Source organism: Anopheles gambiae, chromosome 3, assembly GCF_943734735.2.
Source record: "Anopheles gambiae chromosome 3, idAnoGambNW_F1_1, whole genome shotgun sequence".
Lineage (NCBI taxonomy): Eukaryota > Metazoa > Arthropoda > Insecta > Diptera > Culicidae > Anopheles > Anopheles gambiae.
In genome coordinates, this window is record NC_064602.1 from 80,373,099 (window position 1) to 80,400,799 (window position 27,701).

Consider the following 27,701-nt stretch of genomic DNA (forward strand, 5'->3'; position numbering starts at 1 on the left):
TTACAGTTGCTTTCCTAGAATGGTTAATTATGCAAATAACATTTACTGTAACTAACCATCAATGAGAATGTAACATTGGAAAGCTTCAAAGTAGTTTATCACCAACATAAATTGAAACATTAGAATCAATGGTGTTACTTAATCCTTTCCGAGCATTGATAATCAACAGAATTCGCGTTATCATATGCATTTCATTCAAATTTCCTACGAATGTGTCTATGCATTCGTTCATTCATAGTACGTGCACTGCATTGATTCAGGATTATATTAATGTCATGCCTCTTTTCTGAAATACAATGAGCTTATCGAGCGACAGAGTGTAGCATCGATGATTATCTCTTAAATTAAAATCCATTTGGCAGACAGAAACTCCCCTTTAGATGAAACCGACTTGATTACCGACCTTTTCTCTCCGCGAAATAATCCAGCCCGAGCATCATTACGCTCGACAAAACCTTCTTGGATCGCACCACGATCTTGCATCACAGTTTCGTGATTGATTAATTCTATTTTGCTATCTTCCTTTCTTTGCAGGTAAGCGCAACTTCACCGCCGACGAAACATATGCAGGGTGCCAAAATAATTCCTCCCCACATCGCACGCCAGTCTATCACACGCCGTTGGCGCATACCACCAAAACCCTCGTTCATCAAGCCCGAGCACGTGAGCCCGCGCGCTTCAAGAAGAATGATTACGTTTTGCAACAAATCCCCGGCTTTAAATTAAGGTATCTCTTTTCGAGCACAAGAAGCACGTCACACCTTTCGCGCCAAACGGTCGGAGCGATCCCGATAGCTACCTACACTTTTCCTTTCCGCTCACGCCGGGGAGAGGAAGAATCTGTCGTTTAGAAAACGCATTCCTTACCCTGTGTACAGCGCATTCTATGCTGCACTAAGGTAAGGTGACATGGAATGGCAACCGGTCTTTTTCGGGGGCAGATCGGGGCAAAAGGATGGACGGGACGCTGCTGACAATATTTTATTATCACCGCAACCACATCACATTTTCGCTGCACCGTTCGTGTTGTGGGGATGAGAGTGGATGAAAACGCTTGTGCTACCGCTCTTGGGTAGCACTACTTGATGGTAGCAAAGGCGACATCTCTGAAGTCAACCTCGGGCGGTTTTTGGGAACTTTCACTGCAACTTTTCGAGCAGAAACTCTCATTTCCATTTTTTTTTTGCTTTATTTTCCCTTCGTTCGCTTGCCTCGGCTTGTCTTGGCTGCACATACCACGGGAGAAATTCTGACGCCACTCTTCTTACCTGTATGCGCTGCATCGCACGGCACATAAAGGAGCCCAGATCCGCTGGCTAGCGCTATAGCGCACACGGCAGGAAGCTAGCAGTAAAAGTGTCAACTTAAAATTCGGCTCACTTTTTCTTGCTCACCTCCTGGCCTTCCCGTCGGAACTTGTGCTTCACTCATCGGCACCTGCATTGTGTCGCAATCGCGCGCTGTCCCTTGTCTCCCCGTAACCCAAGTTACCCCAGAAATCGAAAAGCCAACGTTGAGAAGGGCAATAAGGACAATAAGCTGAGATGCCGAATAGATTGTGGAAGGGAAAGAGGCAGAGGAAGCTACGGCTTTCAAGTGCCAGAGTGTCCTGACAGCTTCAGGCACCTCTGTTTTCATCTCTTTTTTTCCTTCTTTTTGCTTGCCTTGTGCCGTACTTGAGCAGCATTCTCAAGCGTAAGGTGTTTCTTGCACACGAAACACAGGTTTTGCGTCTTCTTTTTTTAGGTTCCAATGTAAAGTTTAGAGGAGCACGAAAAAGAGGACAAAGAGTTACACGCTACAAACATATTTCAAAAAGTTGAGTTGTATAATCATTCAAGCAGATAAAGCAGGCGAGTTAGCGTCTTGTTTTGGGAGTTTTTTTTGTGCACACTTTCTCCTGGTTGGGTAGAAATCGCAGGCAGAAAGAAAAAGAGATCCTTACAAAGTTGTGTGCCTTTGGCAGGGGAAAGCGTTCCTGCCGCACTCTCTACCGGTGGCAATATGTACCGGGGCGTAGGTTGGGCATGGGAAATCTTATGGTAGAATTTTCACGATTCATTCCACTTTTGTGCGGAAACCCACTGAAGAGATGGCTCAATTGCGAATATTAACGAACGGCTTTCGGTTTCGCTTGTGAGAAGATGCCAAGCGTGTGGAATGGAGTTTGGGTGGATCGCATTCTTCGTCGCGTCCAGGAGCATTCCAAGATTAATGAGAGACACTCGACTACGGGTAGGCTGTTAGGTTAGGCAATGAGTTCTTGTCGTTTATTTTAGTTTTTTTTAGGCTTAAGATTATTCGGTATTTTGGACTGGTTGCAAAGACGGAGTTTGCAAAGAAACCAGTGAATTCAAAATAATTCATTTACATCACTATTGTGTACCATAAGGATTCTTACATCATTGCTATCCTCACCCAGAAATCAACTTTAGACTTCAATCTCTAATTAATAATTAATTTAGGTCCTACTTGGATCATTTGGACCATTATTTCAATTCTTTTACACAATTACGAACACAGGGCATGAGTTCACAAAACCTTGGAGAAAGAAAATAAGCTTGGAGCTAGTTCGTACAGTACACTACAATCGTATTGTTTTCCAATTTGAGCTCTCAGTAGATGGCTGTTATGATGTGGGCTCTCTAATTCAGTTCCTATCTGTCCGGAACACTCTTACCTCTAGACTTGAGCGCTAGACGATCCTGAAGTCACTCAAAAAAGCACTTGTTTTGTAGAACACAACAAACACTTTTGATTAAATTCAGTACACACGAATTTCCTTCCGCGCTTCCGCGAAGAAATAATACCAACAAACACGCAACAAACTCATCCATCAGCCTAATGCTTTCGATCCTAGAGGCGTTGTGAATGTAAACCCATGTCTAGGGCGTTGTATTTCAAACACGAACGATGTCATCCATTTCCATCCAACCAAACATTCTTGTTGCGGGCTAAAAATAGCAGTTCTGAGTTTCATCCAAATAGATTTAATTTCCATCCACACGCATTAGAGAGACGATCACTGGAATTACTTTGTATAAAAAAATATTCTTTGATACCTAAAAATCGATATCCATGGACGTTATACACGTGCTGTGCTTCAAATTAGGATGCTTACAAGCATCGTCAAGCAAACTGTGTCCCCCCATTTCTCATCCTATTCCCTGATTCGCCCTCTCATAACCTCATAACTGTCTTCCATTCTTAGCTGCTACCGGTTCGCGCGGCGTAGGCTCTCCTTATTGCTACATTGTACATTGCCGGAATCGGTAACGCGCGCGCCGCACCATAAACCGCTAACTCCAAAGCTGCCGCCATTCCCATAAAACACATCGTAAGCTATTGACGATAACGATGCCCGCGATTACACACAACCGAAACGAAGCGGCTGTCGTCCTCTCTGGTCCCCCCCATCACACTTCAAACGGATGGCACGGAACACGAAAACACGCAACACGAACAATTCCGCGCCGCGTGTGATGGCGCGGCCGGGGCCATGTTTCTTGAGACCGTGAAATATCTTCTAGAAAGTGTAGCGACAATGCCCGCCCTGGAGGCGTGCTGGCACGGAACAGGCTCTTTGCATCTTTTCCGCAGCAAAGTGTGTGTGTGTGCGGCAGTTGTTGAAAACTGCTAGTTTCTTCGTTCTCCCCCATCCTTTCCCGGTCTAGCCGAAGGGCATGTGGCGTCAGTAGTACAAAATTTTACGGCGCACGTCATTACGATCATCTGGAGTGGAGCATGTCTTTACGATCCATACTTTCTTGCGGCGCCTCCGGGCGTGCGTACGAGACGAGGGGTTTTTGCAGAATTTATACGCAACATTGTTGCAATAAAAAGAGAGTGGGAAAGCGATAACATGGAATGTACAAGTTTCGGGACATGCCGTATGCCATGTGTCAATGATTTGCCGCACTTTCGATTCACCGACAACACCTCATTGTGCATAGCGCGAACGCGAAGAAATTGGTGAAGAGTGCCTACTTTTATAGACTCCATTTTAGGGCCTCAAATTTCATTTCAACTTCTTCTTCTTCTTCTTCTTCTTTGGCTCAACAACCGATGTCGGTCAAGGCCTGCCTGTACCCACTTGTGGGCTTGGCTTTCAATGACTAATTGATTCCCCCCCATAGCAGGATAGTCAGTCCTACGTATGGCGGCGCGGTCTATTTGGGGATTGAACCCATGACGGGCATGTTGTTAAGTCGTACGAGTTGACGACTGTACTACGAGACCGGCCGAGTTCATTTCAACTACCAATTTTAAAGCCTAAAGTGTCTCGCCGTTGACTTCAATTTTCTGGCTAGCAATTTATTCCTCCCAAAAACGGTAGTCATTTTACGTCCTGACGGTACTTTTGGAGATGGATTTGTGACTCCTCCTCTCTTCGTTCGCCTCAATAAATCATCGCGAAAACGTCAATTTTACTTACCATTACCCCTAGCCTGATGCCCTTCAAACGCCGGAAGCTGCCGGCAAGTGTCTTTCGAATGTTCATTTCCTTTCTCGCGGCCTTTAAGAAAGAGATTGAAGTCTCTCCTCTCCTTGCTGCGGGCGACTCCTTAAAATCCATCACCATAGCTTGCCGAAGGGGGTGGAGAATCTCGCTGGGCAAGAAGCTGGGACAATCAATCGGCAAAAACCACCGGCTACGACGGCACGGCGCGTTCCTTTGCCTCGTGGGGCGGAAATTACTCTCATCAATAATAAAAAAGCCGAAGGAAAAACGGGGACGAGCGGAATATAAAAATCCGCATCCGCGTCTAGCGCGAAAAAAGGCGCTGAGTCTATTGCATTCCGAGTATTCGGGGTGTCTAGTGTCCCTTGTGCACGGCCGGCACAGCAACATTAACATTTCCACCTTGCCGCCCATTTTCGTGGTTGAATAAATCATACCGCTTCAGTTGGCGCGTTTCCGGCTTGCGACAAAGCAGTGGAGGGCCAAAAATTGTGTCCGCGGCGAATCTTCATCCCGAATAACATTCCTGCTGGTCGGGCCCTGTAGTGGCAGCTTTTGCAGTTCTCGGTCGCATCGGTAAACAGCTTCGCTACCGTTCATTTATTATGTAAAAAACATTCGGACTAAAAGCAAAGGGAAACGGGCGCGTCCGACCAGTCCGGTGTGTACGCCCTTCCCGGGCCGGGCGGGACAAAGTTCTGATGGGATTTTGGGGAAAAGGGCGGTTTCTCCTTTTTTTTGTCTTATGCTTCTCTAAAGGTTTGTTCGATCTTTCTACCAGCCTAGGCTTTATACACACTTCTTTAATCACTACCGCTGATGGGGTTTATACTTTCTTCCTTTTGGAGGTAGAACATCCCACTCCTCATCCAGGATAAAAGCAATCGTTGACGTCGGTTGGAGGAAATCGATAAAAATTATAATATTTCATTAGATCACCATTTCGCTGGCGAGCCCGATGAAGAATGTTTCTCGAGCACTGAAGGAAGTGGTAGGCGGTTTTCCGGCTCTGGCAAGATTGTGATGAGCTTTTTGTTTGCGCTAGATTGCTCTTTCGTCGCTTTAGTGGCCCTTTGGGGCGAGTTTTTATCCGCGGGATGAGCAGTGAATGAATAATCAATTGAACTGCGAATTGAGACGAATGGGTGTTTTAAGAATTTAAGCATAAAAAAAGAATTGTATTGAGTTGAAAATGCTTCAATGTTTTGTGTAATATCTGTTGCGAATTTAAATGAGTTTTTGATGAGTTTATTGTAGAGTTTGGCTGTTGAAATGTTTCAAAAAATCAATATAAGAATCATTTTTCATTTAATAAATTTTTGTGTCTTCAAACCATTTGACAGTTAACGTTAACTATTGAAGGTATTTCTCAAAGTATATGATAAAATAGTCTGGTATCAACTGTTAACAATTAATTCAATGTAGATTCCTACCAATTTATTTGGAGTGATTCTTGAAATTGAATAAATTGCAATATAAAATGTCAATAATATCGTTCCAATTTGCTTGTGCTCAGCTGTTCCTTATTTTAATTTCAAATTATGTCCTCCCAGACACTTTATATGTTATCCACCACTGTCTCTATATGTTTTAAGACAAGAGCAACACATCAACTCCTGGAGCTGGTTTTCCGATTTGTGTTTGTCCACCAATATATCGAACAACTCACCATGCCGATCGTCGTTCGAAGAACGCTTGCAGCAGAACCCTTTCACCCGACACTACTAGCAAACTGCTGCACTGCTCTGTGGTCTCTGCCGCTAGTCCGAAAAAGGCTCTTCACCAAACCTTAACGTTGTTAGCAAAAGGCAAAACAATTTGATTCCTAATTGAATTTTCGCATAACAAGATTTCAATTCCAGCCAGCCCCACCAGAGAGTGAGAGAGTACTGCTAGTGCTAGTGCATCAGCGTCTCTACGACAAGTACTAGCACTACTACTACTACTACTACTACTACTACACCACACTGCTCACTATTAACCTATGACAGCAAACACTCATCGAGCGTGGAGTGCGAGGTGCATTGCCATCCTGCTGGCACTTTGGCACTCTTTATGCGGGGTACACTAACTTTCGTGACCATGTGTATGTGTGTGTGTGTGCAAGTGTGTTTGTTTGGGAGAGCATTTGCGACAGTGCTTAACACATCTTGCACGGGGCGGCGCCAAGGAGCAGAGCAGCACCATCAAGAGTCCTGGTCGATGGAATAATTCAATTATTCGTCTACACCGAACCACTGGGAAAAACCCATTAGCATCTTTATTTCCAGCATCCAGCGTCTCCTACAGTATGTGTGTACAAACACATCACTTCTTGCTCGTGCATTCTTGGGCACCCGTTGATGCACCTCTTAATGTCTTACGGTGCTGCAGGAGACACAAACGATGTGTACGTTTCAAACAAACGAGTATAGCATAATGGTGGCAACACTCACATACCTGTTTTATAGCTTGTGTAGCTTAGTAAAAGGAGAGGATAAATCTTCCAGCTAAGATCTGGGTCGTGTAACGGAATATCCATGAATGTTGGAGTAAGCAAGCAGAAAAGATCCAATATTTGATGAGTCTTTTGGGAACATCAAACTCCAAACATTTTTTGTTGTTGTTGCTCTCACTGCAAGTGAAGCATTTGTTTGAAGTACCAGTACCCGTATATATTGCAAAAGTTTTGAGTAAATAAATAAAGCGTAAATATGTTACTCCAACAGGCTCTATCGGCCTCAAAAATGTCCCTGCCAATGTGGTTGGACCACTCTCACCAAGAACACATTGGTGAGCTTCAAAACCATCCAATTAAAGAGCCTTTGAGCTATAAAAACCGACACGGCTTCTGCAAACGTTTAACAGCCTATAAGTTACCACAAATCATGCGGTGGATGTCACAAGCTAACTGCTGCTTCCAAGCCGTAGGAAGAAGTACCGATGCCCAAGTGCGCTGATGTCAATTCGCCTGCAGCCGGAAGAAACGGACTGTGGTGGCATACACACACACACAGAGAGACTGTGTGCTGGAAAGCTCAAGAAAAGAGAAGTGTCTTGAACGACACTCAAGGGGGTTTGCTCTACTTGGCTGTGTGTGTCTGTGCTGCCGAGGGAAGATTTAATCGAGCTCCCGTTTTGCACACATGCGGGCAGCCTCAATGTGTGCGGTGTTCGCCTTAGTACTGCTCGTGTACTACATTTTTCGATCATCTTGAGCAACGATGGTACTGGACCTGCAGCAGCACATGCTCTCCGTATGTGTGTGTGTGTGTGTGGGGTTCCTTTGGAGTCATCACTCCCCTGCGCACACAGGCAAAGAAAGCGAAGTGTCTCGTGTCCGATCCTTCAAGCGCTGGGAGGACAATGTTGAAGAAAAAGTTGTTGTAAAAAAAAAAACGACCACAATTGCTTGCACCAACCAGCTGTGCGTCCTCAACGTCCCCTACCGACTGTTTGGAAAACCGGCAGCAGCAGCTGGTACCCGCGTGCCCTACTACCGAAACGACGTGCCTCTTACGCCGGACGCGTGAGCATTGTTGATTATGCAATCGAAGAGCGTCTTGTCGTCCTGTCGTCCTCGGTGCGAGCGAGCGCCGATACCGTGTCAAGTGTCGGCCAGAGAGTAGTGTACCCAAGCAGGGTGGGCCGTTGTAAGTGGAAAAGCTTTTCGTTACCACCGACGATGGAAAGGGCAAGACTGCAATGAGTGCCGTGAAGTGGGGTTTGCCGCTTTTGACACTTGATTGTTGATGTCGTTGAGGACAAGTGTTTATTGATTTTAAATTATCGTTCGAAAGCACAATGCAATCAATTGGTGTGTTGCTGCCTTTGTTGTCGCCATTATACCAGCAAGCAATAAAAAAAAGCTCTCTTCAGTATGTGGAGAGGGGTTTTTGGCATGAAAAAGAGAGAAAACGTTGGAGTGGAAGGATTATTGTTTTCTTCGAACTTGTTTTTTTTTCCTTTTTTTTATTTGCTGAATTCAATTACATCGGCATTAAAACCCTTCGCTCTATTGTCGATCTGATCTGATAACCAACGACGGCCTGAAAGCTTTCAAAAGGGGATGGCTTTTTTTGTTGCTGCCACTCTATGCTCTATGCCTTCGGTACGGCTTCGCTTATCTTTTGGCTTCAGCAAATCCTGAATGATGTATGCCGCTTATCGCTCCTAGACAGGGGGTTTAAGGCCGGGGTTTATTTCGATAGCTGATGATTGATGCAAATGGACCCTTCTGGGGAGAGCGGGTACACACCGCTCGCCGAGCTTTGCAGTGTGTCCAACTGTTCGATATCATCGCTGCGTGTGGAGCAAGCTTTGCTGTCGTTGTAAGACAAATGTACAACTGGACAGCAGCAGGGGGGAGAAAGAACTGCACACCCACAAACAGCACTCTAGAAGCAGCTGCTTTACGTCCGCTTTGTGAAGGATTTTTTGTTTGATTTATGAAGCGAATTAAAGGAGGAGGAAACCCCCATCCGGAAAAGGTCCTTTGGCTATGATTTTATTGTTGCTGTATCCTTTCCTTCATAATGTTGCTACAATGTACTTGCTCCGCCTCAGCTCAGCCCCTTGGGGCAGTATGAGTTATGATCGAGGCAAGTGAAATGGGTCCCGGCATTTCGGGTGGAGATGGATGGTCTCCGTCGATGGATGGACATTTGCTTGTAGGCACGGGCACGGTCAGTTGCGTGGTTGTTACGGAATCGAAAACAGACAAAACTCGTTTTTCTGGTGGTTGATAGAGCATTGATTGAGCATTGAAAAGTGCTTCAAATGTGTTGAGAGTTAATGTTACGAATAAACAAAAAATATGAGGAAAATTCTACAAGGCACCATGCGTCTCCATTTGCCCTTTTTTGTTGCAGTTTGAGGGAAAATACAAAAAAACTTATTTTATTTATTTTGTTTCATTTTTTTTGTACAATTGCACTGAAAATTACTTTTTCGTTATTGTATTTGTCTTAATATTTATTCAATAAATAACTCAGTATTTTATACCTCTCACAGATATTATGTTATTTTTACTTGTTTTTTCCGTCTCTAAAACGCAATTGATGAAAAGTGTTCTTGAGATAGTTTTAATGCTTCAATAATCAAAGTATTATTGTAAAAAGATGATGCATGAATTTAATAAAATAATAATTACAATATTATAAAACTATACACACATTGTCCAATGAAATGTTGAATGTTGTTTGAAAAAGATGAAAAAAAAAATGTTGATTGTTGCTTGCAGGAATCTCCTCACCTTATAACCCTTAGTTTATTTAACAAATAAAACAGCTTCTAGCAAGTATGAAGTTTGTACAATGATTCACATTTTTTAATATGCATATTTGATACAATTCTTACAGTTTATTATACACTTAAGTATTGTTAATATGTCATAGTGAAAATGATTTTAAAATGTTATCAAATCGTACCGACATCTACTCATGTAGTAAAATACTTCTGTTGGAAAGGAAATTGGTCTCACAATTAATTTAAATTTTGCTATAGGCTGCATCCTAGAATATTTCGCTACATCTCTTCAGGATATTTAAAATTAAATGGATACAATTCCTGACCACTATTTATCATGCTTAACAGTCTCAAAAAGCCATTTTTACCTCATTAGTTTTTAAAATTATAATTGTAGTGCCGCAAATTACAATTCGACATCAGATTTACTTTTTATTTTAAATCACTTTCTCACGCAACGAAACCATTTGCTGCACGGAACAATAATTGCACGCGAGCCATTTTGCACATCCTTTAAAGCTGCACTCCAGTCCATTCGCTTTCACATCTATTCACCTTTCATCGTGCTGTCCATCATACTGCTGCTGCTGCTGCCGTTTTCAAGTGACGGGGACAGAAACACAAAAGAAGTAAACACAAGCAACAAAAACCCAAACAAACAAATGCAAACAACAGTCTTTGACTTCTTTCCTTTCCTTTCCTTTTTTTTTTTTGTTCGCGCGAAATACCCACGAGATGAGCTTGTTATGTATGCCCTTCCGTCCCCAGCCGGGCTGGCGCGGGCTGTCGGACGTCCGGTACGGAAACATGACAGGAAGCGGAAACAACAATACAGCAAACCCCATCATACGTCGGTATGCTGCCGGTTTTAGTTTCGTTCGTCATTTTTCGCCCTTCGGGGGGGTTTTGGGCTGGTGCTGCTGCTGCTGCTGCTTTCAACTGCCATTTTTATAATTTTCTTCGCCATTTTTTGTTTTGTTGTTTTGCTGCTTCCCACTCGCTTTTGTTATAAACAAACCGTCACTCATATCGTCCGCACAGTGTGCACAGGCACATAGTCACACACACACACACCAGCTTGTTGTGAGATGTTCTCTTGCAGCTCTTCCAAGCAGCAAGCCGATGTGATGGCTTTGCCGATGTTAAACACATTACTCCTGCCTGTCCTTTTCGAAAAAAAACAAAAAAAAAAAAAACAAAAAAACAAAAAGGTTCTGCGAAAACTGGGCAGCCAGCGTGTCTCTCGGCAACGACCGGCTTATCGTTCGGTGGGAGGGGGAAAGGCGCACGAACGAGGAAAACAAATTGGCTTGCACTCTCCGTTTCTGTTTGTGCCGGCTTTGTGATCCCTTTCCCACAGCTTGTTGCTTGTGGTTATGTGTTTGTGTGGGTGTGTGCCAGGGCCTCAAGTCTCTTGGCCATCCAACGGGGCAATGGAGAAATGAAAAATTTACTCATATTACCCTTTTTCCATACTTCTGCCATGCCTTTGCGCTGCACTGTTGCGCTATTGCACGGTCTACGTTCTAGAGCTGTGCCGGCAGGGCCTAGGCCGCAGACTTCATGGACAATGGAGGGAAGAAGGAAGAATGGAATAGAAAATTTATGTATTTAGGCCTTCTTGCTTTCCTACTCCCAGGCCCTCGAGCGTGGCTGCCAGTGGGAAGTCAACGAACGAAATAAACAAGAAAGGATCAAGACAAAACAAAAGCACCAGCACAAGACATCCATCCGGACAGCAGGAGTAGCAAGAGGAAGAAACAAAACAAGTTGTTTCGCAAAAATTTAACTCACCCACCCTTACCCAACGGTTTTGCGATGGTGGAAGAAGTCATTGCCAAGGCTCTAAGTTGCTCTTCGTTTGAACACGGGACCGGCGAGCTGGCAGTATGCTTTAGGAAGCAAATAAACTGAACTATGACGGACCTTTTTTGTGTACAAACAAGAGAAACCTTCCTGCTCTTTAAAGCGGCAGGACACGTCTGAGTTCCAAGAAGTACAGCTCAACAGCAGCTTAGGCACCAAATATTTCCATAACTGCTGCTGCTAGAGGTTCCGCTACTACTATTCCTGCAATCCGAGTTCGATCGCGCAGAAGTTGACGAGATTTTGCAGAACCCCGAAGCAGCGTTGCCGAACATGGGCAGATAATTGAGTTATCATCCGGGCTGGGGTTATGTCGGCGATAAATGTCGCATTATGATGGTGCGGTGGGGGACTTCTTGGACGCCTTCTGTTTGAAGCTTGTTTTTGCTACACTGCTGCTGCTGCTGTTTCAATTTTGTTTTATGAGTTTCCCGCTCGCTGTGCCGTGGCCTGGACGGACACAGGAAATGATGCAATATTTATTCGCAAGCTGAACGGGAGTTTGCTAGAATTTTCCAAAACTACAAAAACAAAAACCAAAAAAAAAACTCCAACGGGTAACGATTGAACCGATGATACTTTTGCAATTTTATTTCGTCGAGGCTTCCGGTTTCTCTGTTCTAAATTTGGCACTCGTTTTTTTTTTCATAACACGGGACAGGCCTTTTGGCCTGTCTATTTTTATTATTTATGAACCATTATTAGCACCGTGTCCCTCCTGCTGCTTGCGGTGATCGCTGCAAGGTGGACTTGAAAGAGCGGGACCAATAACGAAAATAACTCAAAAATCGGTCGCTTCATAGAACAACAGCAAAAAATAATGGCTCAAATCAATGATCTGCTGATGAAAGCTTAATGGAAAACCATTTATTGTTTCTCCTGTCCTCCTTGTCCTTTTTGTCCAAACAAAAAAAGGACCCATACTACTCTCCAGGGCATAGGACGGTAGATGCTGCTGCTGCTGCTGCTGCCTAACATTGCAAACGGGACGTTTTCATCCCGCTCCTGGCACACAAAATCGAATCGAAACCGGGCTACAAAATGGACGGTAATAAATTTGACCGAAGGTCCTGGTTTTGTTGGTCCCGCCTTGCCAGACGACGGCAGGAGCGGCAAAACCCCCCACCATACTCTTCCGACTCCCAACATGCCGAACAGGTTCAAAACAATTGACCTGTAATTACCTCAATAAAGCGGAGCGAAACTGCGAGCTGCTGGCAGTGAACCGAGATCCTTCCGCCGGATATCCAATGGGCCAATGGAGGAATGGTAAACATATCCCACACACTCGCACACATCCAGATTGAGATACTAATTCAATTGGAGTGAATTATTCAATCTTGAGCCAAACGGAGCGCTCGCTGGCGCCTGTTTCGATGACTGCTCAATAATTAAATGGTTCGTGCAAGGGTCCCGGACCACGGTGTGCCGTGTGGATAAGAAGGATGTCGATGAAATTCTGCAAAAGGGTTCCGGGGTGGAAAGGGAATGAGAAGGAGCGATGGGAGAAGCAACACACAGCGCCTTTGCGCCGTATACAGGATAGGATTTTGCTCCGACCGGATGTTGCGACGGAATCCCCTTTTTCCACTCACAGCGCTTTCGTGCGACAACCCCTTTGGTCTTAGAGCACTTTGACAAGGGGTGTGCGGATGGGGGCGAGAAAGATCTAGATCGAATGTAGCGTAAATGCAAAACTGCTCCACACCCGCCGGCGCTTTGGAATGCTGTAAATGAATAAATTATTTAATTGGAAGGAAGTTATCCCATTACAAAGGCCATACTCCCGTACTCCCAACCGTTTTGCCAACTGATGATGCCACTCTCGGGTTTCCCGCCTTTCCCCCCGTAGAGCAAGACCGAGCGAGAGAGGGACAGGATACCGCACACTTTAACTCAAACTTGCTGTATCCATATGCCGACCCGGTCGCTAGCCCGGTTACATCGGAAGTCTCTGGCAGTGGAAATGCCAGCAAACCAATCGGGCGGGAACCATCCTGCCTTGTTCGCACTATGGCTTGCCAGTGCGTTAGATCGTTGATGAATTCGGATCTAATTGTTATGCCAACAGATCGTTGCAGCTTGGTTTGGCTTTACTCCACATTCACACACACTGGTAAGATTGTGGTTTTGTAATTGCTTGTCATTTTGCTAACCTCCGCTTCTCCCGACTTACTCTTCCGTGTCCTTCAAAAAGGGCTACCACCGTTCAATTATAGATGCTTTTGCCATATCGATATTGAATTAGCTTTAATGAATAGTGATATTTTGCAGACGATTTCTCGACTGCAGTTTAATTCATTTCCGCCTCTTGCTGTGGTTTACCGTCGTTCCGCAAAGTGTAGCTTAGCAGTGGCGTGTTGTGTGAATATTAGCAGTACTACCAGCAGTGCCTGCCGGAGGTGTGCAGTAATAGAATTACTGTCTGTCATGGTTGAATTATCGTGTAAAGGGAGATCGAGATTGGATGAGGATTTACTGTTCGTGCGGATTATTTACCTTTGCAATGTTAAATTTAATTATGATGTTTAATCTACATGAATCAACGTCAATAAACGCTCCATTGGACGGATGCCGTCGCGTCTGCAATGTTGGACGGGTTCGATTTCCAACTGGTCGTTTCCTGCGTAGCTGAAACTGGATTGAGGGGTTTCGTAGAACAATTAAGTGCAGTGTAAACTTATCAAATAACTCTGGCAATTATAAAACATTCAATTTTTGGGACATCGTTAGATATTCTAAAAACAAATGACAAAGTAATAGATTACTTTTAGAGGCTTTAGGGGCTTACAGGAATTTCAGGACATTTGGGAAAACGTTTTATCAGAATCATCTAGATTTTCGTTGCGTTATTTCAGCAGAGATATGTTGAAACGTTCAATGTTTAAAGCATTGAACGGAGTTACTGCAATGGTGCCAAAATGCATTGCAACTCTTGACATAAAACACACAAATAGCCTCAAAGATGTTGAAAAACAAAGACCGCATTAAGATGCATTTTTTGTAATTTGGTTGTTAGCAGAATAATAAATTGCAGTCATTGCCGCCAAATTTTGACTCAGCGACATCAAATTTTGAAGGTGTGAATGAAATTTTGCAAAATCAATTTTGCCTCTAAGGCATCAATGTTCGAGAGTGTGCACCATTTTTTTTATTCTCACGCACCTACTTTTGTCTGTAAGTCAACCATTTTTTACTAAAAAAAGATTAGTCTACAAGGTATATGACCTGATTTTTAATAGCTACAAGTAGACATTACTAAAACAATACAAAAACTGTGTAATATAAGGTTTTTTGTGAAAAAAACTAAAGAAATTCAAGAAAATTGTTAGGACATTGCCAACATCTAAAAAAACACTCCAACATTTTTAACTCCAATAAATTTTCAAAAATTGGCCTACAGAACCATGTTAGATTCTATCAATGAAATTATGAACTGCTTAACTTAAATTCAATAATTTTGGAAAACACTGTTTCAGACATTATGGTAAATTTTGTATTTCAAGTGTTAGACTTACAATTAAAACGTGATGCCTTAGAGACAAAAACAGATGAGATGGAGCCAAAATTTAGTGTACGACTCTACCTCCTACAATATATGGCTTTTGATGCCGTCCAAACTATCAGAGGTTGTGTTCTCACCAACACAATAGCGGACAAGTACCGAAGGGCCCAGAAAGATGGACTTCAGTACCGAATCGTCAATCGACCTTGAGTAATGAACGAAGAAGAAGACTACAGACAAAGCCATCATTACTGCAACTGATGTGCCATGGACTAAGTCTGAAATTAACTAATGTCCTTTAAACACATAGAGAAATAGTTTTAAAAAACGTGTGCGCTTCTACCTCCTCCAATATTTGAGAAAACCACTAAAATTCAACAAATAACTCCATAATTTGTCAATTTTCTGATTATCCATTATGTCCCCTTGACGACAATAAGTTCTTGAAGTTTTGTAATTATTTGTAGTTATCAGAGGCAACTGTAGGGAAATCATCAAGTATCTGTTTTAAGATACCTAAAGATATAGTTCGGGATATTGTAATGAGGAGTTTGTACAAAGTTTGTCACATTGCATCTGACTTGTCACTAGCCATCCAATACTCTTACCACGATGTTCGAAAGGGCGGTTGGTAGATCAGAAAACATTAAAGTAAACCATTTTTAATGCAATGATTTAAAGTTTTTTTCAAAACCCTGATATCCTTTTTACAGCACTTGTCATCAAATGTCCCGCTTCGTCTAACGGAACTATAGCTCACATTCCGGAAGTTGCTTTAACTTCGGAAAACTAGCTCTTAGGATGCAATGCCCTGCTTCCTTCTTCCTACCTCACGGTAACTAGCTATATAATCCCCACCCCCCCGGGGTGCGTTCCCCTAAATGCTCACGAAGGTCCAGACCCTCCAGAGTTAACTGTTTGCGTGCCGTGTGCACCTTGTGTATTATTAATTTAACCGCATTACGGCCGGATTAGTACCGGGTATTAGTGCTGCGGGCAACAGCATTTTGCTCCCCCCCTGTGAGAGTGTACGTTTTCTCGGGTCCAGTATCATCGTCATCAAAACCGTCTCCAACGCCGTGGCGAGACGGTGCTGTTCGAGGTACGTTGCGTTATCGAATTTTATTCCCAACCCCCGTCGGTAAGAAACGTTCCTGATTCCGAAGGGAAAAAGTAAACAGCCTTTGGCCGCTTCGGGGAGCGAGTCCCGGCTTGGGGAAAGATTGTTTGTTTCCCACCCCCCCTCCTTTCAGCTCTCTATCGGTTTGTCGGTTTCTTTTGCCCGCTCAGGTGAGACTGTGCACAATTTACCGGAAGCGATAACTCACACACATACACTGGTGCGCCAAGCAGTCACACTAATTCCTGTAATCCAATAAATAGCTTATGGCACCTCTGCAACGTCCGTAATCGAGTTGTTTTCTACTTTTCCTAACAGTTTCGTTTTTTTTTGCTCTTTCCTGCTTACTCCAGACTATGACGATTCGAGCGGTCCCGTAGAGCCGGAAACTACCCTGTCGCGCTCGCCCCAACCTCTGAACAGCACAGAAGAAGGAAGCGCTGTGTTCCCAGCCGTGTTCGGAAGTCCCTTTTCCGGGGAGCGCTCAAGCAATCAATCCTGCCGCCGCCGACGACGACTCGATATTTCCCAAACAAACAAAACGCAATCAACACACACGATGACGACGCTCACGGGCAGTAAAACATCGCGCGGCCACCGTTGCCCGCGGGGCATGATGCTGAGCCTGCTGGTCGCCGTCACGGTCGGCATGGTGATGGCGGCCGCGGTCGTCGTCTCGCCCGTCGAGGCGGCCGGGCTGGCCAACTGTCCGCTCGGCTGCCAGTGCGACGACGATACGCTCGTGGTGACGTGCGGCGAGGGGCAGCTCGACGTGCTGCCGATCGTGCTGAACCCCTCCCTGCAGCGGCTAGTCATCAAGAACAACAAGATCAAAACGATCGACTCCTCCATGCAGTTCTACGCCGAGCTGACGTTTCTCGACCTTAGCTACAACCATCTGTTTAACATGCCGCCGCGCACCTTCGCCTACCAGCGCAAGCTGACCGAGCTGCACCTGAACCACAACAAGGTGGGCTCGATCACGAACAAAACGTTCGTGGGGCTGGTCGCGCTGACCGTGCTGAACCTGCGCGGCAACTTCCTGGACGAGCTGCCCGAGGGCGTGTTTGCGGGCGTGCCGAAGCTCGAGGAGCTAAACCTGGGCCAGAATCGCATCGCCAAGATCGACCCGAAAGCGTTCGCCGGGCTGACCGGGCTGCGCGTGCTCTATCTGGACGACAACACGATCAGTGCGGTACCGTCGCCCGCGCTGCAACCACTCCGAGCGCTGGGCGAGCTATACATCGGGCTCAACTCGTTCGCTGCCATCCCGAAGGAAGCGTTCGCCATGCTGACCGGGCTGGCCAAGCTCGATCTGGAGGGCGCCGCGCTGCTGAACGTGTCGCGCGACAGCTTCCGCGGGCTGGAGCGACTGCGCACGCTCGACCTGTCGGACAATCGGCTCGCCCGCATCCCGACGGCCGAGCTGGCCGTGCTCGAGCGGCTCGAGGAGCTGTCGCTCGGCCAGAACGATTTCGAAGCGATACCACCGAACGCGTTCGCGGGCCTGAACAATCTGCGCGTGCTGGACATATCCGGTTCGCTCAAGCTGACGCGCATCGAGAGCGGCGCGTTTGCGCACAACACCAACCTGGAGGAGATCGTGATCGCCTCGAACAAGATGCTGACCGAGGTGCAGGACGGTGCGCTGAGCGGGCTGCCCCATCTGCGGCGCGTCGTGCTGAAGGACAACGCCCTGACGACGCTCACCGACGGGATGCTCTCGTGGAACGATCTGGTGGAGCTGGATCTGTCCGAGAACTTGATCCTGTGCGACTGCCAGATACTGTGGCTGCGCAATCTGCTTGTGAGTCGTAGCAATGGAACGGTCGGAGCGGCGGCGCAACAGATCCCGGTCGTTTGTGCCTCGCCGGACCGGCTACGCGGGCAGGTGCTGCAGAGCCTGTCGCCCGAGCTGCTCGGCTGCACGCATCCCGACCGGCAGCAGCAGGCCATCATCTGCGTGGTGCTGGTGAGTGCCGCCGCCGTGCTGACGACGCTCGCCCTCGTCATCTACAAGTGCCGCCGGCGCATTCAGGAGGCGGTCAAGGGTAGCTGGGGCTCGAACGGGATCGGCCGCAAGGAGCGCGAGTATCAGAAAACGTTCTCCGAGGAGGACTACTCCGCGCGCCACCCGCATCCGGGGCCGCCGGGCGGCGGGCTAGCGATCCATCCGACCACGCTCAACAACTACCAGATCAACCACCAGCACCATCACTCGCACGGCATCCGGCACATCCCGGTGACGGAACTATAGCTAGAGGCTCCCCCTCCGCCACCACGGAGGGGAGGTCCGCCCGTGGCCGGTCAAAACGGGGCCCAGCAAACTAGCACCACCGCCACCAGCTTTCTGCAGCTCAGCCAGGACCATCTAGGCCAGCCGGGACCGGTCCAGCCCGGCATGAAGCTGTTCCCGAACTACACGCCACCGATTCCACCGCACCATCAGCAGCAGCACCATCACCACAGCCTGCACCATCACAACGGCAACGGTGGGCTGGACGAGCCGGCCAACAACCACCACTACCACCAGATCACGTACCAGACGCAGACGCTCGCACCGTTGCGGCTCAATCAGGAGCACTTTCTGCCGCACGCGACCAAAACCACCACCACGGCCGGTGGGACGATGCCGGCCGGTGTCAATCAGCCGCGGTCGCACGCCAAGTATCAAACGCACCATCACCATCTGCACCACCATGGTGCTGGGGGGGATGGGGCCACGCTGCATCATCACAGCACCGGCAGCTACTCGCCCGATGGTGGGGCCGGCCCGCTCCATCACCATCACCTGCACCATCACCACCATCCGCATCATCATCCGCATGCGCCCCATCTGCGGGACGATTGCTCCGACCGGGACGATGACGACGATGACACGCTGGACGTGAACGATGGTGTTGGTGTCAGTGGTGGTGTTGGTGGTGAGGAGGAATGCAGTGGGCAGAGCGATGCAACATCACCGCCCGACAGCCCGCTCTCGCCCGTCCCACCCGAGCTGCCCATCCGGAATGGGCTGCTGGCGGCAAACACGCTGAACCACATCAACAACAACAACAACGGTCCAATGATGGGCACGGAACGGATCCGGTCACCACCGACGCCACCGGTCACACCGCCACCCTCCTTCACCAACCACACCGGCAGCACACCGGGGCTGGACAGCGGCGGCGGCGGCCGCAAAACGCTGTCCGTCGCACGACACTATCACTAGGTTCTTAAGTAGACACGACAGCAGCACGCGCTTAGATAGACACTCGCGAAGGGATGGGGCGAACATAAAAGGGGCGAATTTCCTACTTAGGGGGTTAGGGTGGGATAGTTTTTGGGGTAATAATATTGTGATCGTTGCTCGTTGCTTTTGCGTGTGAAAGTAGCAAGAATTAGGTGGATTTTTGTGGTGAATTCTTTGTACGTTTTCGTTGCGTACAAAGTGAACGCAGAAAAGGGAGATGAAATTCTTGGATTTTTGATTGAAATTCTTGGAAAATATACTGAGAATTTATTTTTGATGCGCGAAATTGACAGTATCAGTGGTTGGATATCATTATTGTATAAAATTAACCTCACTTTATAAGCTTTTTTGTCATATCTCGATATTTTAGCCCAAAAAATCGTGAAAAAACTGGAGAGCAATGCTCCAATACAACAAATTTTGAGATTTGAGGTCATGCTAATGAATTCCAACTAGCTATCGTTTGATGGATACAATTTCATGTATGGGCCTGTAGTTTTGATGTGATCAGAACACCTCTTCAAACATATTTGTATTAAACTTTGTACTTTCACGCTACTGCTTAAGTCACCACCAAGGACTTTGGACTGAATGGCTCTATTCTGAGGCTGTACTTTTCGTATTTCTTGGGTGAAGAAACTCGATTGTGGAGGAGTGTGGTATATTTTTTTCTTCTTCTGATTAAAATGGATTCTCCAGAGCTCTTAGAAATGTAATTTCTTTGAACACTTTGTTCCTGAATATCCTGATGAATTCTCCTGAACAATTTGCCACAATTTCTCAATATTTTACATTGGTAATTGCAAAAATGTCGTACATGCCGTCATTTTTTGAACGTCAGAAATTTGACATCTAAAAGACATCGTTTATTCTTTTAGTTTTTTATTCGAAATCTAATTCCATTCAATTTGAATTCAATTTCAAGAATTGCTTTAATTCCTTAAATATGATGAAAATTATTGAAGTTGATTCGACATGCCCTTTTGCCTTTTAATTAGCACCACATGTTATTATCCCTTGGAGACATCCGTTATCACCGTAGCTTCATAATTTCGCGTCTCTAGCGTCTTGTTTGAGCATTTCAAATCCATTTACCTCAAATCGCCTCAACAAACTGCAAGTAGTCTTCACTCCTCTTGACTCCCGCGTTAACGTTCCTTAGGGCTTGGATTGGGACGGGAAATGGCCACAACAAAAAATCGTTGCCCATTTCCTCCTACAAAAGCACCAGTGTATCCTGTTTCCTGTCGCAAATGTATCGACATTTGTCACTGTGTGTGTGTGTGTGTTTGTGTGTGACCACCTGGATAACGAGTGGTGGTCCCGAGCGTGGTTAGGCACTGTTTTCTCTCGTGAAAATTAGGCTCGGTTGCCCTAGCCACTCTCGCACAAGCAAACCAACCGTGACCCGGTTGAGCAGCGACGGAACACGACAGGAAATGTTGTTTAATTAAATTAATGGCCGGAATAATGTCGGTGACATCCGTGCCCCGCCATCGCCAAACCAAATCCAATGGAGCCGCCGCGCACATGCCGGAAAGGACTCAACCGTGCACGACGACGACAGAGGAAGTGTTTATTGATTTAGTTGATGAACAACCCGCACCCGCAGTCCGGGCCTTATCAGCCTTATCCAATCCCCAACCATGCCGGTTTGCCACCGCAGCATTAGAACGGGAGGTTTTTCCTTCCCCCTCTGATAAAGCCTAATTTTGGAACAAAAGAGAGCCTAAAAGAGAGTCTTCTCCTAGCGTCTTCCGCAACCGCAACCACTGCCGAAAACTATTCCCGGTACATGAAAGACATCCTTGGATCTTTTCAAACGTGAGCTGCGGAGAAGAAAAAAGGCCCAGCAGTATCTTAAAATAGGCTGCTCCATTTCTGATTGATTGCTGGCGAAGTGATTTGTGGAAAAGATCCCCTGCAGTAGGAGACACAAAAAAGGGCCCCCAACGGTTTGACATTTAGCCGTTCGCCAGTTATTTCCGAACTACCGGCCGAGAACATCATTAACGAGACGATAATTGTAATTAAACAAAACCCCAGTACCAAGATATTCTCCCACTCCTCTTTTTTTGCCGATCTTCCGGGTAAAGTATTTTGGGGCGAATGATGTTATCTTTTCCACGCTCAACTGGTTTACTTCAAAGACACACACACACACACATTACACAAGCCCTAATGAGCATTCGGTACGGTGGTGGGGATGGCTATTTACTTTCTTTTGAGGAATTGTAGAATCAATATTAATATGGCAGGGGTTTTTTTTCTGTACGGCAGCTTCCCTATTTTGGCGCAAAGTTTGTCTTTTTGTCTCTGTACCTTCAAAAGAAGCGACACATTTGCTAATGTTTTGCACCCGATTTGCTTCACGGGTTTGGATTTTGCATCATGATGCTGCTTCCGCCTGGAATGACTCTGCTCTTCAGCGAACTGAGTGAAAGGAACGGGTCGACAGTCTTTGACCCGTACAGCGGCGGCAGTCATCAATCGTGGCTCGTGGTGCTGCACGTGAAAGTAGGGCTCACGATCTGACCCTGACCGGTAGCTCGGAGGGAAGAGATCGACGTGTCCCCGGCAGGCCCCAGGGGGAACGACACGGCCACGACGCGCTGCTAGCAATTAGCCATCTGCAGCGCCGCCTCCTTCGGTTGGTAGCCGTAGCGAATTGGAGCTCCGGCCAGCCCAGAAAGGGGTTTCCGTTTTTCGCGACTCGTCATCTTGTGCATAGCTCCCTTGAGGGGGTGAGTTTGGTTGAAATAGACACACACTGCCCTAACCGCACTAGCCGCCTCCGGGTGTCGTTTGCGCTTCGCGTATATTATAGGTCATTCGGGGAATCGTTTCGCCACACTCGCCGACGGTGGAGCATTCCGTGCCGGGAGAGAGAGAGAGAGAGAGAGAGATTGGTTGCGTTGGTTTCCACTTTTAATAGAACCATCAATCATACTCACTGGTAGCTTAGCCCTTCCCGAAAAGATTCATGAGGTCGCGATAATGTTGAAGCCACACTGCTAGTGTTGGGAGCTCTGAATTGGACCTACCCAATTCCGATACTGTGTTCGGAATTAATTTTGGAGCCGATTTTGAGGCTGGAATCGATTCCGATTCCGAATCCGATTCCAAATCCGAAGCCGAATCCGGAACCAAATCCGGAGCCGAAACCGGAACCGAATCCAGAGCCAAATCCGGAGCCGATTCTGGAGCCGAATCCAGAGCCGAATCCGGACTCGAATCCAGAGCCGAATCCGGACCCGAATCCGGACCCAAATCTGGAGCCGATGCCGTAGCTAATTCCGGAAAAGAATCCGGAGCCAAATCCAGAGCTGACTCCGAACCCGGAAATGGAATTAGGTCCGGAATTGGAATCGTCTTGGGTATCGGGGGCTCCGGAAACGGAATCAGAATTGACTCCCGAATTGGAGTTAGCGATTCTTATGGAGATGCAGAAACCGTCTCCGATTTCGAAGCCGATTCTCAGAATTTCTCATATATACTCAGAACTTCGGAGCCAATTCCGATTCCGGATCTGATTCCTACTCCGGAAACGAGCCTGTTTTCCGAAGTCAGTTCCAGAGCCTCCAGGCTCCGGAGCAAATTACAATTTTCCAGGACGATTCCAATTCCGATTCCGGAACTAATTCCGGAGCCGATTTCGATTCCGGAGCCGATTCCGCCATCAATTATAGAAACTGATTCCGGACCAACTATCCGGTATCGATTCCAGAAAACTTCGGAGCTAGCCGGAATTGATTCCGCCGAAAACTTCATTTTTCCCATCACTACACACTGCTGCTTGGCTCCCCAGCATCCACAAGGGGGTCGTGTTTTTGGCAACTCCCCCCTTTCCTAAGCATGTTTAGCCTAATTGAACGCGAACACTCAACGCGCTGAATGAGTTCACTCGCTGACATACACACACACACAAACACCTAATCGCAGCAGCACCAAAGTATTGAAGCGCCAAAGACCCGAGCGCCGATTGGGTCGGGATTTTAATTTTCCTCAAAGGATAGGCATCATCATAATTACTCGCTCGCTCGCTCGCTTGCTCTCCCTTGTCCAGGACGAAAACCAGCGTGTTTTAATCAAACTGCTGCTGCGTGTTAAATCCGGCTTCGATGTGAATTAATTCGCTATTTTTAAAACACTCCAACAAGCACTGGGATTAGATGGCGGGAGGCGTTAGAGGACACACAGGAGCCCGTCACAATCGGTACAGCAATCAAATTTAGAGCAAAGAGTGTTCAATTAGCAAGCTGTCTAATTAATTCATCTCATGAGGCAGTCGGCGAGTGAGGCCTTTTGCGCCTCACAATCTTAATCCATGCTTTCCTTAGCCTTTTCGATGCGCAGTGTCCTTGGGCGAGTTTTTTTTTTTCCTTCAACTGCTGGTGTGTGTCTGTTGCGGTTAAACTTTCTGCGATTAAACCTCCGGCTGTAATGCAAACTAAAAGAGAAAAGGCGCGCGAACCAGCAGCAAACATCAAAAGCGAAGCGAGGGCAGTTGCTCCGTTGCCCGCCGGGCAGGAAGCAGACACGCCGAAGGAGGAAAATCAAGCGAAAATAATTAAACCATTTAAAGTTTTAAATTGAACCACCCGGCCACGCTGGCCGGCGCTGCTCGGCGCATTTTTATAGCCTTGAGGAATTTTTAAGGAACAAAATGGAGGTCCCTCAAAGTGTGTGTGTGTGTGTGTGTGCCGTAAGTGTAACGCGTAATGACACTTAGCACAGTGACGTCCCCTTGTGTCTTTTTTCCCCCTGTCTGTGCCCTGTGGAGGTGCCCTCGATTGCCCTCTTCCGCAGCAAAAGTGACAGGCACTGTGCGGCCCCACATAGAAGGAGGATGCAGCCCAGAGGGGTTAAATTCCGCCCGGACCAGGGTATTATAATTATGTCATAAAACTGGCCACAATTGATTGGCCCACGGCAGGTAACGGAGCTCAACAGCGCGAGAGAAAGGGGAAAAAAGGGGAAGTAATAGTTTCTGGGGACTGAAATGCGATCGTAAAACCAGTGTGTCAGACAGGGCCGGGATGAAGGAAGGTAAAATGAAAGATGTGGGTATAAAAAATATAAAACCCCGTAAAACAAAACGTCTCCCGTCCGATGAGTAATGGTTGTGTAACGAGAGAGCGGGAGAGAAAGAGAGATGGTGCGTAATTAAATTAAATTATATTTGAAACACCACTCCGCAACCGCACGGGCAGGAAAGGAAAATTGAATTCAAAACAGAACCGAAACAGAACGGACCCCCAAAAACCAGTGCCACCATGCAGCAGTCGTCGTGCTTGATGCTGATGATGAAGGGTACACTGGGAATAATAACAACAACAAAAATGCTACACGCATTGCAGAGCGCAAAAAGTAGAAGAGAATGGAAATAAATGTCCAAGAAGGCAATAAAATAATGGTTGGTTGGCTGGCCCCGCGCGCGTTATTACAATGCAGGGCGGGCCGGAAGGTCGGATGTCTTTGTGGTCTTTGAAGAACGTGGAACCGAGGTGTAACAAAAAGAAGTGGTAATAAAGTGAAAATTGAATGATAATGTACCTCCTACCCACAGGTCCCACTTCTCCCGCCCTCTTAAAAACTCCCAACGACGACCCCAGTGGTCTAACGCCCCGTTCGCCCCCTCTTTCCCTCCCCCCCCCCCCCCCCTCCGTAAGTTTAACACGTAAGCAGCGGAAGCATCATCTTCAACTTTAAAAGCAATATTTCTTCTACAGAAAACACACAAACACAACAAGTATATAAGCATATTGAAGCATTGAAGGTAGGGCAGGAGAACAAAAAAAAGCGTACAATTTCACTTCATACTCTCCTCTAAAAGGTGATAAAAAAAAACTTGATGTAACAAAAAAAAAAACAGCAACAACAACAGAAGATAAAAATAAAAGAAACGGAAAAGCCGTGTTTAAAGCAACATAAAGAAAAAAGGAAAACTTCGACTGTGAAAAGATTCCAACAGCAAGCACGGCATATTTTAACAATAAGAGAAAACACAACAGAAAAAAAACGCATAAATCCCCGACAGTCATAAACGCTATTGCTGAAACACTGTAACGAAAAAGAAACAGTGTGTGTTTGTAAATAGAAAGAAAAAGAAAAGAAAGGAGGAGTGAAGTAATCATAGAAAAAACGAATAAAAACCTATTAACTAGAATTATACAAAAAAACTAAATCGTTAAAAAGAAAAACAAATACTAGAAATCGAAAACAGAAACTAGAAATTGATGTTGATGAAATGAAAAACGTGTAAATAGCATAACTTAGCATTTAACGTCTCTAAATGTGTTTTCGAAACAAACCAACAAACAAACAAACAAACAAAAAGAAAAGCAACAAACGAATAGGAAGTGAAAAATTCATGCAAATAGGAATTAAATACAAACTTATATCAAACAGTAAACAAAGGAAGTGGAAAACACTATTCGTGGCAAGTATTGCGGGGTTGTTATCAATTTTAAAATAAAAAATAAAAAAACAAACATATACCATAGCTAGAGAAAAGAAATAAAAACACAAAACTCCAGAAAAAAAAAATATTTGTAAAAATTGATGTTCAAAGAAAGAGGTAACAAAAGCCAATCGGAGAGAAGCAGCAGGTATTGTTGTTTCAAAATAGCTATCAACCGTAGAGCAATGAAAGAGCGAAAAAAAACAAGAATGAAATAATCAACGTAACTGTGGATAGAAATTATGGAACGATTCGAAACAAAATGGCAAACAAAATCAAATCAAAAACAACGTGCGTGATCGTGGTAGGACGAACAGTTGAACACACTTACCGAACCGAACTCCACCAACTTTGAAACACTTATTTGCGTGTGAATTTTTAGGTCGTAAATGAAAACTAAAAAAAAAGAAGAAAACAATTCGAGAAAGCATATTGAATGTTGTACATAAACTATGCAAACACTATATAGCAAAGCACACCGCTGGTGTGTTACAGTAGAAGAAGTGGTATTGCTACACAGATGTGCGCATTCGAACAATGTGTGGTGCACACGGAGCGAGAACGAAACGGCAGAGCATACCAACTGTGTAAAAATAAAATCAAAGCGAAATTAAAACAAATGGAAAATAAACGAATAATTTTTCATTAAAAATAAGCAATTGTTACTTTATTTCTGTCTCTTTTCCTTATAATTTGGATAACCAATGTGATGACATTATTTTAGGACGTTTTCTTCTCTCGCCTTTTTTCGCTTTCGTCGATCCTCAGGCGTGATTTATCTTTTTTTATCTGAAGAACAAGAGGGACAGCGCTTTTTTCCATATTTCACCGGAGACACCAGGAGAGCATTCACAGCAAGAGGTGAACTTGCACGGATCATCAAGATCGTTTTCGATTATTTCCGTCGCAGTGTGAGGGCGTTCCTCACAATCAGATTTCTCCTGGTAGCTGAAATTCGGTAACAGGAGCGCATGTTCAAAAGGAGATCACTTCTACTAACACTACGATGATCGCGAGTGTTCAGGTGACATGCGGCGTTCGGATGAGGCTCGTGTTTTGGATAAAAGGTAACAGGGTAACATCCAACGGTAGAGGATGTCTACCTACCTGTCGGTAGCCGTCCTAGTGCCATCTCTTTCGTGTGCATTGTCATCTAACCCGTTCTTATCATCGCTGCTCTAATCGTGTGAGCGAAAGCGATCGACAGCGTGTCCCCTGATTGGTCCAATCATAGTTCGGCATTATTCATGTAAGTGTTAGATCATTTCAGGTAACAGGATGAATTCTTTATACTTAAAGGTACATCTTTTTTTATAGAGTTTGTAATGGAGTCATACTGTTGACTCTTTCTCGCCCATATCGATTATCTAATTGGAATCCGATCGATTGTAGATCAAACTATATTCTCTCCTTTTCTCACTCATGCGCACGTTATTAGACACCTGGATGCAACAGATGTATGAGTGAAAGGAGAGCTTTTTTTCTCTTTTTAGCGTGTTATCATGGTAGCCGGCAAATCAGTAGCTCTGTAATTAAATGATAAAAAAAAAATCCTCATTACTTGCTACTATTACTAGAATTAACTGCAGGTGTTTTTATTTTTTTTATTTTTTCAGTTATCTTAATCGTTGTTTTCTTTCAAATTAATTTGAAAAATTCTAAGTTGATTGAATTCACATTCTAGCTTTAGTTTTGAGTTTTTCGTACGGTTTCATGTAACTCTATTCTGATATTTGTAACTATTATTTTTCAAAGTACTCTATTTTATATTCAATTAATTATTACATCAAATTCTTCACTTTAAAGATTTTAATTAGAAAATTA

General features: G+C 45.5%; 1 protein-coding gene across 4 annotated transcripts in view; it reads left to right on the forward strand.

Moving 5' to 3' along the window:
• The window catches only part of LOC1278321 (insulin-like growth factor-binding protein complex acid labile subunit), a 113,874-nt gene extending 88,135 nt beyond the window's left edge, over nucleotides 1–25,739 (forward strand). For 2 of the 4 annotated variants that reach the window (XM_061662149.1, XM_061662150.1), the window contains exon 4: nucleotides 16,533–25,739. In XM_061662149.1, coding sequence (XP_061518133.1) covers nucleotides 16,739–18,436 — 1,698 coding nt within the window. In that variant the 5' untranslated portion in view covers nucleotides 16,533–16,738 and the 3' untranslated portion in view covers nucleotides 18,437–25,739. Of the gene's footprint in view, nucleotides 1–534; nucleotides 664–10,400; nucleotides 10,543–16,532 lie in introns of those variants that run through there. The other 2 variants (XM_061662151.1, XM_061662152.1) reach the window with 2 other exon arrangements.
• Nucleotides 25,740–27,701: the final 1,962 nt, after the last annotated feature.